This window comes from Polistes canadensis, unplaced genomic scaffold (genome assembly GCF_001313835.1).
Source record: "Polistes canadensis isolate GaletaPanama2010 unplaced genomic scaffold, ASM131383v1 scaffold_75, whole genome shotgun sequence".
NCBI classification, from domain to species: Eukaryota; Metazoa; Arthropoda; class Insecta; order Hymenoptera; family Vespidae; genus Polistes; species Polistes canadensis.
The window spans coordinates 517,251-532,613 of record NW_014569622.1 but is presented as its reverse complement, the minus strand read 5'-3'; the positions used below and the strand labels follow the sequence as shown (position 1 = coordinate 532,613).

At 26.9% G+C, this 15,363-nt stretch overlaps 2 protein-coding genes and 1 long non-coding RNA gene across 5 annotated transcripts; 1 reads left to right on the top strand and 2 right to left on the bottom strand.

The window, feature by feature from the left end:
• Positions 1–976: 976 nt before the first annotated feature.
• On the bottom strand, positions 977–2,657 carry LOC106786464. Its single transcript, XR_001381644.1, has 3 exons — positions 2,553–2,657; positions 2,272–2,366; positions 977–1,612 (listed from the first exon to the last, which is right to left on the bottom strand). It is a non-coding gene; the product is annotated as an uncharacterized LOC106786464 (long non-coding RNA).
• Positions 2,658–3,222: 565 nt separating this feature from the next.
• Positions 3,223–6,504, top strand: LOC106786544 (BTB/POZ domain-containing protein 9). 3 transcript variants are annotated; one of them, XM_014748045.1, is made up of 11 exons: positions 3,223–3,384; positions 3,474–3,826; positions 3,918–4,070; positions 4,325–4,514; positions 4,644–4,902; positions 5,009–5,141; positions 5,254–5,391; positions 5,480–5,610; positions 5,700–5,828; positions 5,908–6,097; positions 6,180–6,504. In XM_014748045.1, exons 2-11 carry the CDS (start codon positions 3,515–3,517, stop codon positions 6,372–6,374), a joined length of 1,830 nt encoding a protein of 609 aa, XP_014603531.1. In that variant the 5' UTR covers positions 3,223–3,384; positions 3,474–3,514; the 3' UTR covers positions 6,375–6,504. The 3 variants fall into 3 exon arrangements, with proteins under 3 accessions (XP_014603531.1, XP_014603530.1, XP_014603532.1); XM_014748044.1 differs by having other exon boundaries at positions 3,223–3,826; XM_014748046.1 differs by having other exon boundaries at positions 3,224–3,826; positions 4,644–4,896.
• Positions 6,505–7,440: 936 nt separating this feature from the next.
• LOC106786546 (2',5'-phosphodiesterase 12) lies at positions 7,441–9,940 on the bottom strand. The gene is made up of 6 exons (XM_014748050.1): positions 8,971–9,940; positions 8,730–8,869; positions 8,314–8,600; positions 8,073–8,228; positions 7,866–7,986; positions 7,441–7,779 (listed from the first exon to the last, which is right to left on the bottom strand). The coding sequence occupies exons 1-6, from the start codon at positions 9,789–9,791 to the stop codon at positions 7,517–7,519; spliced, it is 1,788 nt and encodes a 595-aa protein (XP_014603536.1). The 5' UTR covers positions 9,792–9,940; the 3' UTR covers positions 7,441–7,516.
• Positions 9,941–15,363: the final 5,423 nt, after the last annotated feature.

The window sequence follows — 15,363 nt, the reverse complement described above, 5'->3', positions numbered from 1 at the left end:
ACGCCTCTCCTTCTTCCAATTGCTTTCTTACTCTCTACTGAAAGCATAATAATGACTATGTATAGAAATACATACCGACACGGACGATTAAAGTTCATCGCCGGAGGGTGCAATACTGAAGTATTTGACCATCACTATTGTTTCTCTTTTCCACAACCAAAATGATGCGCGTTCTATTGTTTACCATCTTTTTCAATAATACGAAAGCAACGGGTTTGTGTGTGTGTGTATGTGATATGTTGTTTCTTAAATATTATATGTATAAGTCTAACTTTTTTTCTCTATTCTACGATCATATATGTAAATTTATAACAATAATAATATTTAAATTATATGCAATAATTCCAAAAATTATTTTCTGCTAACTCTGTATATGCATATGTAATCATAAAATTGCTTTGTAAAATTATTTATATATATATATATGTATCTCAATTAATATCTGTACATGTGTTTAGTATGTACCTGTAATTCTGCAGCGATAAATTATTTTATGATGAGTGCATTTTTCCAATAATTCTTATTTTATCTCTGGGTATATGTAGTATCTTCTGTTTTTTATATGATTTAAATGTTTTTTATATGTATTAACCCTTTGAGTGCTATGGACGCATATATGCGTTTTGTTGTATCTTGTCAGATGAAAATAATATTGTGAGAAACAAAAATTGTAATTATTAAATATAATTTATTAATATTAGCATCTAATCACATTAATAATAAACTATTTCATTCGTAGAAAACACTTCAATTAAAAGTATTCAGCACTCAAAAGGTTAATAAATGAGAAATTAAAATATTTCAAGAAAAAAGAAAGGAATTAAATATATATTTTATAATTAAAGAAGTTCAGTTTAAATCTAACGATCTAAAAAACATTTGATTTCGAAAAAAGGAAGATATAAAAATATTAAATAAAATAATATATGAAAGATCTTTACAATTATTTGGGGAAACAATATGAATGAGTAAATTATTTTCTTTAAGAATCCTTATTGTTTTATTTATTATCTTCTTTTATTATTCATTGTATAATTCTCTCTAAACTTAATCTATTTTTATTTATTACTAAACTTATTATATATTTATTAAAAAATGTTATATGTTGCGTTATGTATAACTTAAAAGGTACAGATATTGTGTGTGTGTGTTTTGTATAAGTAAATATATAATGTAAACTATGCATAAGATTAGAAAAATATCAAAGAGAATATGCAATCATGATTTAAATTTAAAATGCTAATACTTTATACTAAGAAACCTCTCGACTTGAAATAAAGAATTTGACTCGTAATGGTAATATAATATTAAAATATAAAACAACGAGCTATACATTCTTTGTGCAGTTTATCGAAGTAATCTTATCCGTATGAAAAAAAAACTGAATTTAATTATACGTTAAAGAATTAAAATTAAATTTTTGTTTGTCTAAGTCAATTGGGTGTAAATTTGCAAAATATCAAACTTGACTGATCTTTTTCGTAGATCTGCTAGAACTTTGACTAACCGATTTAATTAGTCTGACATAGCAATTGTTATATCTTCATTGGATGCTATTTTCCTGGGTCTTCGTCTTCTGAGTAAATCATGTAGGCTTCAAGTGTCCTGAAACCTTTTAATTAAATTGTAGATAACTTATATGGTTAGCGATGAAATGTCTGGAAATTTTTCTTGAAATGTATAAATTGCTTCTTTCATAATGTTCAATTTTAACCACAGCTGTAGTACGAGCACGCATTGCTTTTTTGTTAATTTACAATTCATGCTTGCTTCTCACAAAATGTAATGATTGGCCACAAGATCAGTTGAGTAACTTTCATTTTTTAAAACAACTTATGGGACACCCTACATACATATACATAAATATTATAAATGTGATGTGTTATGTATATATCTATATATGTATGCATGTTATATATAATATGTGATGGTGCATTATATATGTATGTTACACTATACATAATGTGTAACTCATATTATTTATGTATTAAAATAAAAAATTTGATAAAGTACCACTAATTAATGTACAATTATTAATAAAAGTATCGTTATAAAGGAATAAATACAGAAATATTATGAAAATAAATCTAAAACCTTCGAAAAAATAGATCACGTAATAGCCGACAAAAGAACGCCAAAACGACACAATTTTATTTTCACGTTAAGACAACTAAATTGCACTTTGTGAATAACGCATGTTGGAAAATAAACTTTAACGAATCAATTAGTATATTAGACGAATGTATATTCTAAAAAAATTAAATTAATTACCTAAAATTTGCAAGAGTGACATGGATTCTGCTTCAACCCGGTACAAACAAAACCAACATGGCATCATACTCCTGTAAAATCAGGTACCATGGAGCCTATAGACAAGGAAGACGATCGCCGTGTTATAAATGTGGGTACAATATTCACAATGAAAGGATGATTTCTATTGCCACTAGAGAGCGCGTCTAGTCGCTTAGTATGATTTTTAAAAACAGTAATTAAAACAAAAACATCAAAGAGAACTATTAATTTCATTTGTTTATTTATAAAATCACACGTACTTAAATCTAAACTTAAGAACTCGTGGATAATTATCGTACTCGATATTCAGTTATTTTCAACAACACAAATTCGACGCAAATGCCTATCTTGATCGTCCTCCTTGTATATAGCTTCGTTTCAGGTACCCAGTTCTGCGCATACGCATCTCGTTCTCTCTCTCTGCTCGTTTCTTCTCTCTTCCTCGTTCTTCTTTAATTTTACTTGTTCTAAAAAATGGTAGTTAAATATTATTATTGTCACAATCGTTTCTGTTTTGTTTTCTTTCTAATTAAAATATTTTACTTATTATTTTTTTCTTTTTTAGTTTTGGTTGAATGTAGGCAACGTGTGAATGCAGCCATTGGTCAAAACTTTCATTCGCAACTGGTGATTAGTCGGTTTCCTGTAGACTATCAACTTAACTTTTAAATCTAATTTTCTACTAGATGATATTTTAATTTTATATCTTTTTATATATCTTTAGGATACTACGTGCATTTAACAAATAAAATATTCATGAAAAATATGATTATTTAATTTTTGAAATATAGTAGGTTTTAATTCGTTAGCAGTTCATAGAAGCGATATGATTGGTCTATTCTTTGAATTCTGAAATACAGAGAAATGATTTGTTAAATTGTGTTGCTCTAACTATTTAATGGAAAACAAGCAAAAAGTTTTCTCTACCAGAAGTCTTTATGAAAATATTTTCGAAATGATAAATAATCGAATTATAATAGTGTTGTTTTTTGGTGAACAATAATAAATCAGTAATTTATTCATTATCAGACAAGTAATTATTTCGGCGGTTACGAAATAGTGAAAAATAATATAAAATAAATTTCGATCATTGTTAGTATTGAAAAAGTTAAACGATAACAATGGTTAATTACAATTAACCGAATTTTTTAGAAATTAAAAGATACGTTTATTTATTATAGTTATTCGATAATTATATAAATATATAAGAAAATCTGTAGACATGAGTTCTCATCACTGTTTAACATCTTCTGGAGAAGTCGAACACACAAATTTACTCTCTGAGGATATTGGTGCTCTTCATCTTTCAAATAATTACACGGATGTAACGCTAATAGTTTCAGACCAAAGATTTAATGGTCACAAAATAATTCTAGCAGCTAGAAGTCAATATTTCAGAGCTCTCTTGTTTGGCGGTTTGAAGGAATCGTCTCAGGAAGAAATTGAATTAAAAGGTGCATCTTTGGCAGCTTTTAAGAAATTATTTAAATACATATATACTGGTCGTATGTCTCTTGCTAATCAACGTGAAGAGGTATCCAAATAAATATATATTTATAAATATAGTTTATTTCTATGTAACTGCGATGTAACAATAAGAATACATTTTTTTGTTATTTTTCAAGGTAATTGTTGACATTCTCAGTTTGGCCCATCAATATGGATTTTTAGAGCTTGAAAGTGCAATATCAGATTATCTTAAAGAAATTCTTAGCGTAAAGAATTTTTGTCTTATATTCGATGCATCACGTCTTTATCAACTTGAGTTTTTAACCAAGGTTTGCATTTACTTATATAATAGATTATCATGTCGCTTGTAATCTTTTACAGTGGGTGATCAGTTAAAAAACAGTATGGACTGCAAATAAATTGGACAGTGAACACTTTCGCTAAAGATCTTTATATTTAGACAACAAACATATGTTCATTAACTGATCACCCACTGTATAGTTACGTGAGCTAAAAGTTATAAGATATATATGCGTATACATTTATTGATTTCTTCATGTTTTCTTGTTTGGTCTTGAAAAAGGTGTGTTATGAATATGTGAACAAACACGCTGTAGAAATTATACATCATGACAGTTTCTTACAATTAAGTCCCTCCGCAATAAACGAACTTATTTCATGTGACTCATTCTACGTGCCTGAAATTGATATATTCTTAACCGTGCAAGAATGGATCGCAACAAATCCTGATGTGGATCCAACTGAGGTTTTAGGTCTGTAAAAACTTTTTATATATACTTTTTTAACGTTATATCTGTTCTTACTTTTGTATAGAAAGAGAAAAAAAAAGAAAAAGTAAGGAAAAGAGGAAAAACTAATAATATCAAACTATAATATTTTAGCACAAGTAAGATTAAGTCTTATCTCTTTGACCGATCTATTAAACATTGTGAGATCAACTAGATTGGTATCCTCCGAAGCTATTTTAGATGCAATAACAGCAATAACCGAAAGACCTTCAGAACTTCCTTTTCGAGGGCAATTGTTAATAGACGAAAATGTTGCTCGTGCGATTCATGGGGCTCAAGTCTTACAAGGTGAAATGCGTAGCTACCTTTTGAACGGTGATAATCGTAATTACGATATGGAACGCGGGCAAGTGTATATATTAATATTTTATATTTATATGTATATATATATTTTTTAATTTGTAAAAATATATTTATTTAGAACAAAATTTTTAGAAAATGTAATAATAATTTTACAGGTATACAAGACATGCAATAACAGATACACAGGAACATGGTATATTAATTAAATTAGGTACACAATGTATAATAAATCATATGAAAATGTTACTATGGGATAGAGATTTACGTTCATATTCTTATTACATCGAGGTGCGTATCTTTAACCAAGTACTATAGAAATTAACTAAATGAATATTAAGTAAAACTATGAATTATTTTTTTTTGATTTTGATGATTTTCTTTTTTTTCTCTCTTTCTGTAGGTATCTATAGATAAAAAACATTGGACGAAAATTATCGATTATGCGGAGTACTTTTGTCGTAGTTGGCAGTATTTATACTTTGAACCGAGGATTATGCTTTATATTCGTATCGTTGGCACAAATAATACTGTGAATAAAGTAAGAAAGTTGTTTGTATAATATGTTAGCAACGTTATAGCTTGTTATCGAATGACATTATGTAATGGTTAAAAATAATGTATTATAGGTATTTCATTTGGTAAGCTTTGAAGCGTATTATACAAATCATACTGAAAAATTATCTAATGGATTTATCATTCCGACACGAAATGTTGCTACGCTGCAACTTAGCGCCAGTGTTACGGAAGGAGTGAGTAGGTACGTATAATTATTTTTCTTATACATAACTGTGTTTAAGAATCTATCCGTAATTATCTTTTATTTATAAATATTTTTCATTTATATAGATTTCGCAATACTTTACTAAATGGTAACACATCAGATTATGATTGGGATAGTGGATATACCTGCCATCAATTGGGTTCAGGCTCTATCTCAATACAATTAGGACAACCGTATATCATAAATTCTATAGGGTAATATATATTTTATTTGTTTGGTTATTTTTTTTTATAAACTTTTAGTTGTATTCATTATCATAAGTTACCTTTACAGATTATTACTTTGGGATTGTGATGATCGGTCATATTCCTATTATATAGAAGTGTCCGGTAATAGTTCAACTTGGGATAGGATAATCGATAAGACTAGAGAACAGTGCCGTTCTTGGCAAATACTTCATTTTCATCCGCCTAGACCTATTGTTTTTATACGTATAGTTGGAACCCATAATACAGCGAACGAGGTTTTTTAAATTAATTATTAATTAAATGGTAATCTTAATACATATTTCATTATCTAAATTATAAATGTGTATATGTTTATAGGTATTTCATTGTGTGCACTTCGAATGTCCTTCTCAATCTGAAGATAAAGTTCAAAAATCACCAATGAATCGTGGAAGACATTTTACAGCTAATTCTAGTAATTCTATTTTATCACAACCTTTTGAAATAACCATGAGACCAGAAGATAAAATATTTATGGATGATAATTCGTCAAATAATTCTGCGGAACTTTAATATCATTTAATATATGCGTTACAGCATTTTCTCTCGTGTGATAATAGCGTCCAGCAAAAACTTGTAAGACTATATAGATTAAGTATAATATTTATAAGAGTATAACAATATAATAACGTAATGCGCATCTCATATAAAATAATATTTATTTAAAAAGAGATCCTTCTTTATATCATAATATTTATAAATTCACTGAAAGATAATTAGAAGTTCAAGAATCACAAATCTTAACTGGGGTGCTTCATAGGTTTGAAGTATTGTTGTGTATTATACTCATTGTTTGTGGTCTCTCACGCGTATATACAGGGTGTCTGAGGTTTATCTGACCAAACAGTCTCAGCGTATTTTATGCCCAAAAATAAGAAATAATTGTTATGTAAACATAAGTTATTTAAAGCTTTATTCAAAAGTTGATTGGGAAAACCTCCAGACACACTCTGTATATATATAGAATAATTTTCTATTTGTTATAATAAAATTATTTCTCTCATTCATGTATATTCAAGTATATACATTTTTAGAATTTTGTAATATGATAGGTACAAAGAAATAGCAATCAAACTTAGGTGCCAAGTTTTTATTCTTCAAAATTATATTGACTCTCTGAGCTTATAGATTAAATGCTAATAAGTAAATCTTTATATCTCCCTCTATTTTCAGTATTTCATTTAATTTTATTTGTAAAATATATCAATGTGTATAAAAAAAACACCATTATATATAATACGTTATTTTTATATATAACAAATTATATAGAATACACATTATATATAAAAAGTTTGCAAATAATAATAATAGTAGTAATAATAATATATATATTTAAAAAACAATCTTTTTCCTAGTCTACAAAATAGTTTAAGATTATGATTTATTTATTACAGTTATTAGGTATAGATAAATGTGGTAGGGGATTTCTATAAGCGTCTCTTTATGTTGTAAATTGGAGTTTTTTACGCACATTATAAAAATATATATTTATTCTACTTATACAAAACAGTTCCATTTTATTTTATTGATTCAAAGTAGTCAAATATTCTTGAAAACCAAAAAATGTATAATTTTGTTCTTCTTATTTTTTTATTTATTTTATCTTTATCATTTATACAAATATTTATTATAAAATTCAATTACTTTATCACTTATTATGCGATCCATTTTAAATCAGCACATAATGATATATGATCACTTGGGAATACTATAGAAGGTAAACCAATATTTACACTAATTTCTTCCAAACTAGGCATTGGAATTACTTGTTCTACTTCAAGTTTATTCTTTTCGTAAAATATGTAATCCAAACAGCCTGAAAAAACTGGCGTGTAATTTGTATACGTTGGTGTTCCGCATGCACTTGCAAATGAAATATTATGGGTTAAAGATATATCTTTTACAGTTTCTTCCAAATCTGTAAAAAAAAAAGATTTTCAACGAATGAGATAAAAGTAATTAAGATATATAAAAAAAATAAAAGAATAAAAAATAGGCCCTTACTACTGCTCCAATCTTTATAATTTTCAGGTATATAATTTTCTGTCATTAATTGATAAATACCGCATTCAGGTACACTGTTGAAGTCGCCGCATAATAAAATGCTAACATTACTATCGGGACACTAGATTTTTATATGATTATGTTAAAACGTGATATTATATAATACTATATACATTATATATTAATGACAATGAAAATTTTACGTACCTTCATTTTCATATTTTCTACAAATTTTTCTATATACAGTAATATATAATATCCTTGTAACAAACGTATGTGATCCGCGTCAGGATGAAAATATAAATGCGTATTAGTAATAACTAAAATATCTGACGGTCTTTCCTTTGACTTTAATGCAATTATCTGTTATCCGAAAATGTTTATATATAATACATATTTATCTTAATATGTAAATAGCAAAGCCAGATAGAAGAAAATAATATTTCACCTGAGCAGTTGTGTTTCTGTCTAAAAATCGTTTCTTTGCCTTTTCATTCTTTATTTTTGACCAAACTTGTACAAATTTAGGCATTTCAGTATTATGCCCTATAACTGTAAAATCAAAACATAGTTCTTCGAATCTGTCATTGTTAAAAAATATTGCTAGACCTTCAGACATTGAATTTTTTGTATTAAATACACTTTTGTATCCTAGTAAGGATAAATTTGGCACAAGATCGTTCTCATAAATCTTATTATCAACCTCTTGGAGGCAAATTATATCGGAGTTAAATCCTAAAAAGAAAAAAGAACAATTATACATGGTCTCACACTTTAAATAAGAAGTTTTTTTTGTTAATAAAATGAGTGATCGGTTAACGAACAATTTGAGTACTCTGTATTACATATGTAATATAAATTTACCTATTAATTCTTTGAGTATAAGTTGCTTACGATAATTCATTTCTAAGGCATATGCTGGACAATAAGGAAATAAATTTTCTTTGCTATAAGTGGTGCTGGAATACGATTCTGCTAATATATTATACGATGTAACTCTGAAACTATGTATGTTTATTATATAGTACTATACTATTATATATATAATTTGTAACAATGTATATCGATAAAATGTAATTATTATAATTATCATTTTAACAATTACCTTTTGCCTGTTAATTTAAAATTAGTAAATATATGGCGAGTATCAAACGGACAAGGTCCTGGACCAGCTTCTACTGGATCTTTGGATTCGACTTCACTTAAAGGTCCATAATCTTTATCATTTCTTGGAGTGCAACTAAACTTTAATCTACAACCAATATCAGATACATTTGGTATGTAAAAATATCCATCGCCAACGTGCAACCAAACTTGTTTGGAATCTTCTTTATTTGTTTTGTACCAACTAAAGTTAGATATTTTATTATCCGTATACAATGCATTAAATTTAGCTGGATATGTTGGAAAGCCGCATAGTATAGATGAAGCTAAAGTAAGACGATTGACAATTGGCATATTTTTCTTGATTATAAATGTTACATCAAATATCACCAATTTAAGATTATTTACATCCTCCAAAATAGTTTCAAACGACAAACCACCACTGATCTTAATGTCATCTTTGTACAACGATATATCTTTCTTTAAAATTTCCTTAAGCGCATCCCCAAATTTTTTTTCTTTTTTCATTAATATTTTAGTAATATTGTTATTGAGTTTATTGACAAATAAATCAACGGTCTCATTGATACGTCTTGAAAAGTTGAATTGACGATCTAACTTCAATGTTGGACATTCATAACGTAGCATTAAATCAAACGTTTCTGCTCCTTTTTCGTGATACACAAGTGCTTCTCTACTATTTAATACCATTTTTAGATCTGTGTGTTTATTACGAATCACTAAATTTATATTCAATATTTTGATTAATGAGGTTAGCTGGTTTCTTCGAATATAACAATTATTCGTAAATATACTTAACATTATAATATTACGATTACTTGGATTATAAAAAGAATTTTCTTAAATATTCACGTATTATAATAATATCTTGTCATCTAAAATTTATCTTAAAATATAAATAAATACTCGAATTTTCACGCTACAGAAATAAAGTACATAGTTGGTAACATGCCGATAAAGTTGTGGAATGATATTACCGATCTCAAAAATGCCCTAATTATTTTCTAATAAAATATTATTTAATTATTTAATGTGTAAACAAAAAAAAAGAATCATCTAACAAATACTCATTATCGAATTAAATAATTAACTAAACAAAAAATTTCATATTTAATTATTTTTTTTCTCATTCCTTTCGTAAGCAATTTCTTTACATCTTGTTTACTCTATTAAAAATTCAAATTATTTAATCTTAAATATATCGTTACTATTTACATATCGTTACATTTATATTATTATTTTAACAAAATACTAGATATTTATCAGAAAATTAACGTAATTCGTGAATATAATTCTTAATATGGCGGGGAAGAAATATATATTATAAATAAAATAATAATCGCTAATTATTATTTCGCATATTCTTTTTAGATGTATAAATTATATACTACTACATATATAATATTATATTTTAAATCATATTCAATTATTAAATATGTTTGATTAATTTGTCATTTGATCAAGTTCGAATCATGGTCATTTAGTAAGGAATTTTTCTTCCCCTTCTTCCTCATCGTCGTTTAGAACACTTGTCTCTATATGGGTTTCTTTCTCATCTACACACACGTAGATAAATGAAATCACAAGCTTAGATGGTCCAATCAAAATGAGAAAGTTTTTTATCCTCTCGCAGAAAATGATTTACGCATCGATTTCTTTGTTTTTTTTTTTTTCTTTTATTTCTTTCATAATGTAAAATGAAGGACAAAACTGAACGTATTTATATATAAACTCGATAACCTGTCTGGGAATTCTATTTATTTTTTATTTTTTTATTGTTTTTTATCGTAATTACGTCACCGCTTCAATCATTTTGTTGATGTTTTTTTGTTTTAAATGCCGGAAGAGTAATTATGAACAAAAAGTTAGGAAAAAAAGTGTCTCTTAACACGGTCTTGAAGTTAGAAAATTATAATTTATAATAAAGCGTACAAATATATAATTTCTAAGCAATAATATATTTCATTTCCTTTTTTCTTTAATTATTAAAATAATATTATTTTATGAAAGTTTCGAAGATACGAGAAACGGTGCTAAGGAAATTATCCTAGATGAAAGACGATCAGGAATAAGATTTTGTAGAGCAACACTCGATACTCGAAATTCTGCTGACACTGCATTATTAATTTATTCGTATTATGTTTTAAGAAAGTTTAGTTTAATCAGTCAATAGAATAATAATAACGGAATGTAATCTGGTGAAAGCAATAGACATATACAATACAGAATGAAAGTTCATTCTACGCGAACGTAAAACATTACTGATAAGTATACGTATAATACATCATTTTCATGCGATTAATGTTTCCCTTTCGTATGAATGCCATTTAATGACGTTATCATGGTTGATACTGAAAGTAATTATATTATGCATTCGGTAAAAACTTATATCGACAATAAGTTGTAGCTTGTTTTGACGTTGTATACATCATTTTTATAAAAACCTGCAAAGAGGATTATTATCAATGGTCGTATTGAATGTATGATGTATCCTGAAACGAAGTTTCGTATAACATTGGCCTAGAAATCAATTTTACGTTTGCCTACGTCAAACCTCGATATCGAAGAAAGTTTGCATAAATATTTTTATTCATAAATGAAAACTTTTTTAATTAAATCCTTATTTTAATTATTATAAAACGATTTTGAAATTCATTGTTTTTAGAAGATTTATTAGTTGTATCATACATAAATTGCATAGTATTGCAAGTTGGCATGTATTTTGTATAATAAATAATGTTTTATATAAATTTGATCGTCTCATTTCTTTTTCTCTTTATTCGGTATCTTATTTTCTTCAGAGAGGTTTATGATCACCTTGAAAAGATAACCGTCTGCAGTCGTAATTTACCAGTGCAATGACCTTATAGCCATTATAAAAATACCTTGTGACCTTGGGAGAAAGTATATATGTTTTATCCTTGATTTGGAAGTTTCTTCTTGAACGATCGATGGAAGTTGAAATATTTTACGGTGTACTATTTCATTTTCTAGATGAGAAACAATTGCAAAACGTATATTATTTCTATTTCAATATGTTCTACTTTAAGAAATTCATCTTTCAGAATAATTTAAATGATGTTTTTAAAAGTAAATCTTCGTGGGATATGATAACGACAAAATCTTATGAAACGATACTAAAAAGAAAGGTAGAGAAGAAAAGAGAGATAGAAAGAGAGAAGGAACGTGATAGAAGATAAAACCCATCCACCATACAGATTTTCTTATCCTCGATTTCATTTTTGTGCGAATCTAATAATTCAATAAAGTTACCAATAATAAAAAACTTCAGATGTTTCACTTCTACCACGCGTGGTTTCTACGCGCGTTTATTTTTTTTTTTTCTTTTAACTTCTTTCTCACATTTTTATTTCCATTTACAAATTAAATGATTTTTATTAATAAGCGTGACTCGATATTTTTATAATTCGTCAAATATATTTTGCAGATTTTATTATTTTTTATAATACATGCTAATTGTAAGCCCTAACTACTTACGGATAATCTTTATAATCAAATAACTTCTTCTCCAAATTAATTTTTTAATATAATTAAAATTTTCTTCATCGAATTACAAGGCAACTACGATCTTAGAACTTTTGGCACAGCCTGTATTTTGTTTTTTCGACACCGAATTTAATAGTAAATAAAATTAAAATTTTGATAAAAATAAAAAGGAGTGTTGTCAAAATTGATTAACGATAACGAAAAGGTATTTTTAACTGTTACCTTTAAGCAAACAAAAAACATAAATTCAGCAAGGTGTGATCGAATAATTTTCAACGTATTTTAATGATTGTAGTCACTTCGCGATACTAGAATGTTTTTTTATACGGGTCAATTAGTACCCTTCGAAGAAGTGTTTATTTTATTTAAATGCTTCTTCTTTGACGTCAGAATACATTTGTTTGAATAGTTGTATCGACGAACGTGCGTCATTGGAACCTTTTTTTTCATTTCATTTATATTATTCTCTCTTTCTCCCATTCTAGGTTTTTTTTCTTCAGGTTAGAGAAAAGACCGGTTTTAGGGAGTCTTTTATATTCTGGTGTGACTAATTAATTTCCTCTATTCGTGAATTCACCCAACTTAGGATTCCCCGTTTAAAACATTATAAAACAAACGATTAAAGTGTTATCGATCTTTGGAAAAAACAAATCCAACCGGTTCGCGGAATTGTTATTGTTGCATATAATCACGAAAGAATGTGTCAATCATTAGAAATAATAATGGAAGCGTGGTTATTATAATTGAGGATTTTATCTAACAAAAGAGATAATATGCCAAAAGCTTGTTAGGTATTATTTTCTATTATTTAATAATATTCTGTTATTTAAGGTAAGGTAGTAAAAAAAAAAATAGAGTATGTTAAAAGTAATATATACATATAATATATAAATATACTTAAAATATTTCGATTTCGATTATTTGTACTACTTTGTCAGAATTGTTTTTCTTACAACACAAATATACTTCTTTGTAACTTAAGTAAATACTACATACATATGCACATGGATATTTGTCGGTCAGTTATTTCTTAGAGTAGAAGTATAGTCTTCCTCTTTCTTTCTTAACATTTACACAGATAGGATTTTACCTACTTTCCAAGAGCCATTTGACGTTCAGTATTATTGAGGTTCATTCGTCCATTCTTTTCTTGGTTAAAATAATAACGATTATTTACTTTTCATTTTGGTGAAGATAATATGGGAATAGAGAAAAAATATAATAAGAATAAAATTCTATTAATTCGCAGACCATTATCTCAATTGCGTTGAAAATATTTATCGCGTATAATGTTTAAATTATGACAATGTCATATTTTTTATTTATTTATTTTTGTGTGTTTTATAGAATTAATAAAAAAAAATTCGACGAGATTTGATAAACGATAGAGTTTTATTATTCTTACAATTAGTATTATGCGATATTATTTTAAATATCATGCACAGCGAGAAACGATACGAAGTTTAATCGATCGAAGTGATCTTTTCTATTGTTCATGCTGAAGAAGCGCGAGAACAAGCACTATTCTCTTCATCTGCGGAACCTATTAAACCAATGAACGCGATTACGAAGGTCAATAGGAATATAATGCGTCGATTGACATCGGACCGATTTGCGAGATATTTTTTTCTATTTATTTCTCTTTTTATTTTTTTATTTAGCCAAGAGAACTTAAACGAGGAACGTACAATGGGTTAATTAAACGTATTTCTAAACTTTTCCTGCTTAAAATAGAATATTTCGTATGCTTAGAAATCATTTGGAAAATATTATTATTATTATTATTATATGTGTGTATCATCTAAAAAGATAATAAAAATAATTGTAATGTTGAAATTTTTCATTAACACATTGTAAAATATGTTTTTTTTTTTGGTTATTATTGAGAATAATTTTCTTGCATTATATCTCGACGTATAAAAAGTATTTCTTGTATGAAATATTTCGACGTCATTGATCGATCGTAAAGCAATTTGTAATAAAAACAAAAATTGAATAAATATTAAAGTTAGAAGGAATCTGATCTAATCGGTCGTTTCGTTTTTTTATATCGATGAATAAAAAGTCAGGATGACATGATTTAACGTTCTGCAATATAATATTATATCTAATCACTTTTAAACGATAAAGTTTAATCGTTTTATTAATCATTATATAGCACATTCGTCAAGAATAATCTATAAATTTCAATAAAAAATCCGTAAATTTATCAATAAACGTTTCAATGAAAGACTTTCGATGTTTATAATACTACAATCTTCTGCGTGTGTGTGTGTTATACTTACAATTAAAATTTCTTCGATTCGTATTTTCTTTTCATTAATAAATAATTGAATAAACATATAGACAGATCCCTTAAAAATAGAAAAGTTATCGTTTTACTAAATTCACCTACTTTCCTTCCACAGAAAATGTTTGACGGTATTAAAGAAAGCTGCACACTTTCGGGAAGAAAGTTTATCGATATTTAATTTCGAATTTCATTCATTTCATTTTCGCAATCCATATCTCTTTTCTTCTATTAATAATTTATAAATAATCTTATTTTTTTCCTCTTCCTCTCTCTTAAAACAAAAACTAATAAATGAAAATTAAAATTAAAAAATATAAAAAATTCACAAAAACGTGATCATTTCTAATCTTATCTCGTGTTTGTTGATCAATTCGTTTCTAAGAAACGTGTACAAATTTAGTAAAGCCAATAAAAAATAGTAATTATTTGTTAAAGCGCAAAGATTAACCTTGATATAAGTTACATAGACAGATTCATTGATATATGTGTATATTTAAATACTTTCTTACATAGGAATGCTTGGATTTCATTCTATCTTACAGATGAGAGATTGGTAAAGCAATCATAATTAAA

What these genes read in the sequence shown, in the direction of transcription:
- LOC106786546 (XM_014748050.1), bottom strand. Translation starts at nt 9,791, where the DNA reads ATGTTAAGTATATTTACGAATAATTGTTATATTCGAAGAAACCAGCTA. An exon ending in ACAGAAACACAACTGCTCAG is followed by an intron (nt 8,229 to 8,313) that starts GTGAAATATTAT and finishes TTCGGATAACAG; the next exon opens with ATAATTGCATTAAAGTCAAA. An exon ending in TAGAAAATATGAAAATGAAG is followed by an intron (nt 7,987 to 8,072) that starts GTACGTAAAATT and finishes ATAAAAATCTAG; the next exon opens with TGTCCCGATAGTAATGTTAG.
- LOC106786544 (XM_014748045.1), top strand. Translation starts at nt 3,515, where the DNA reads ATGAGTTCTCATCACTGTTTAACATCTTCTGGAGAAGTCGAACACACA. An exon ending in TATATCATAAATTCTATAGG is followed by an intron (nt 5,829 to 5,907) that starts GTAATATATATT and finishes TTACCTTTACAG; the next exon opens with ATTATTACTTTGGGATTGTG. An exon ending in CCCATAATACAGCGAACGAG is followed by an intron (nt 6,098 to 6,179) that starts GTTTTTTAAATT and finishes ATATGTTTATAG; the next exon opens with GTATTTCATTGTGTGCACTT.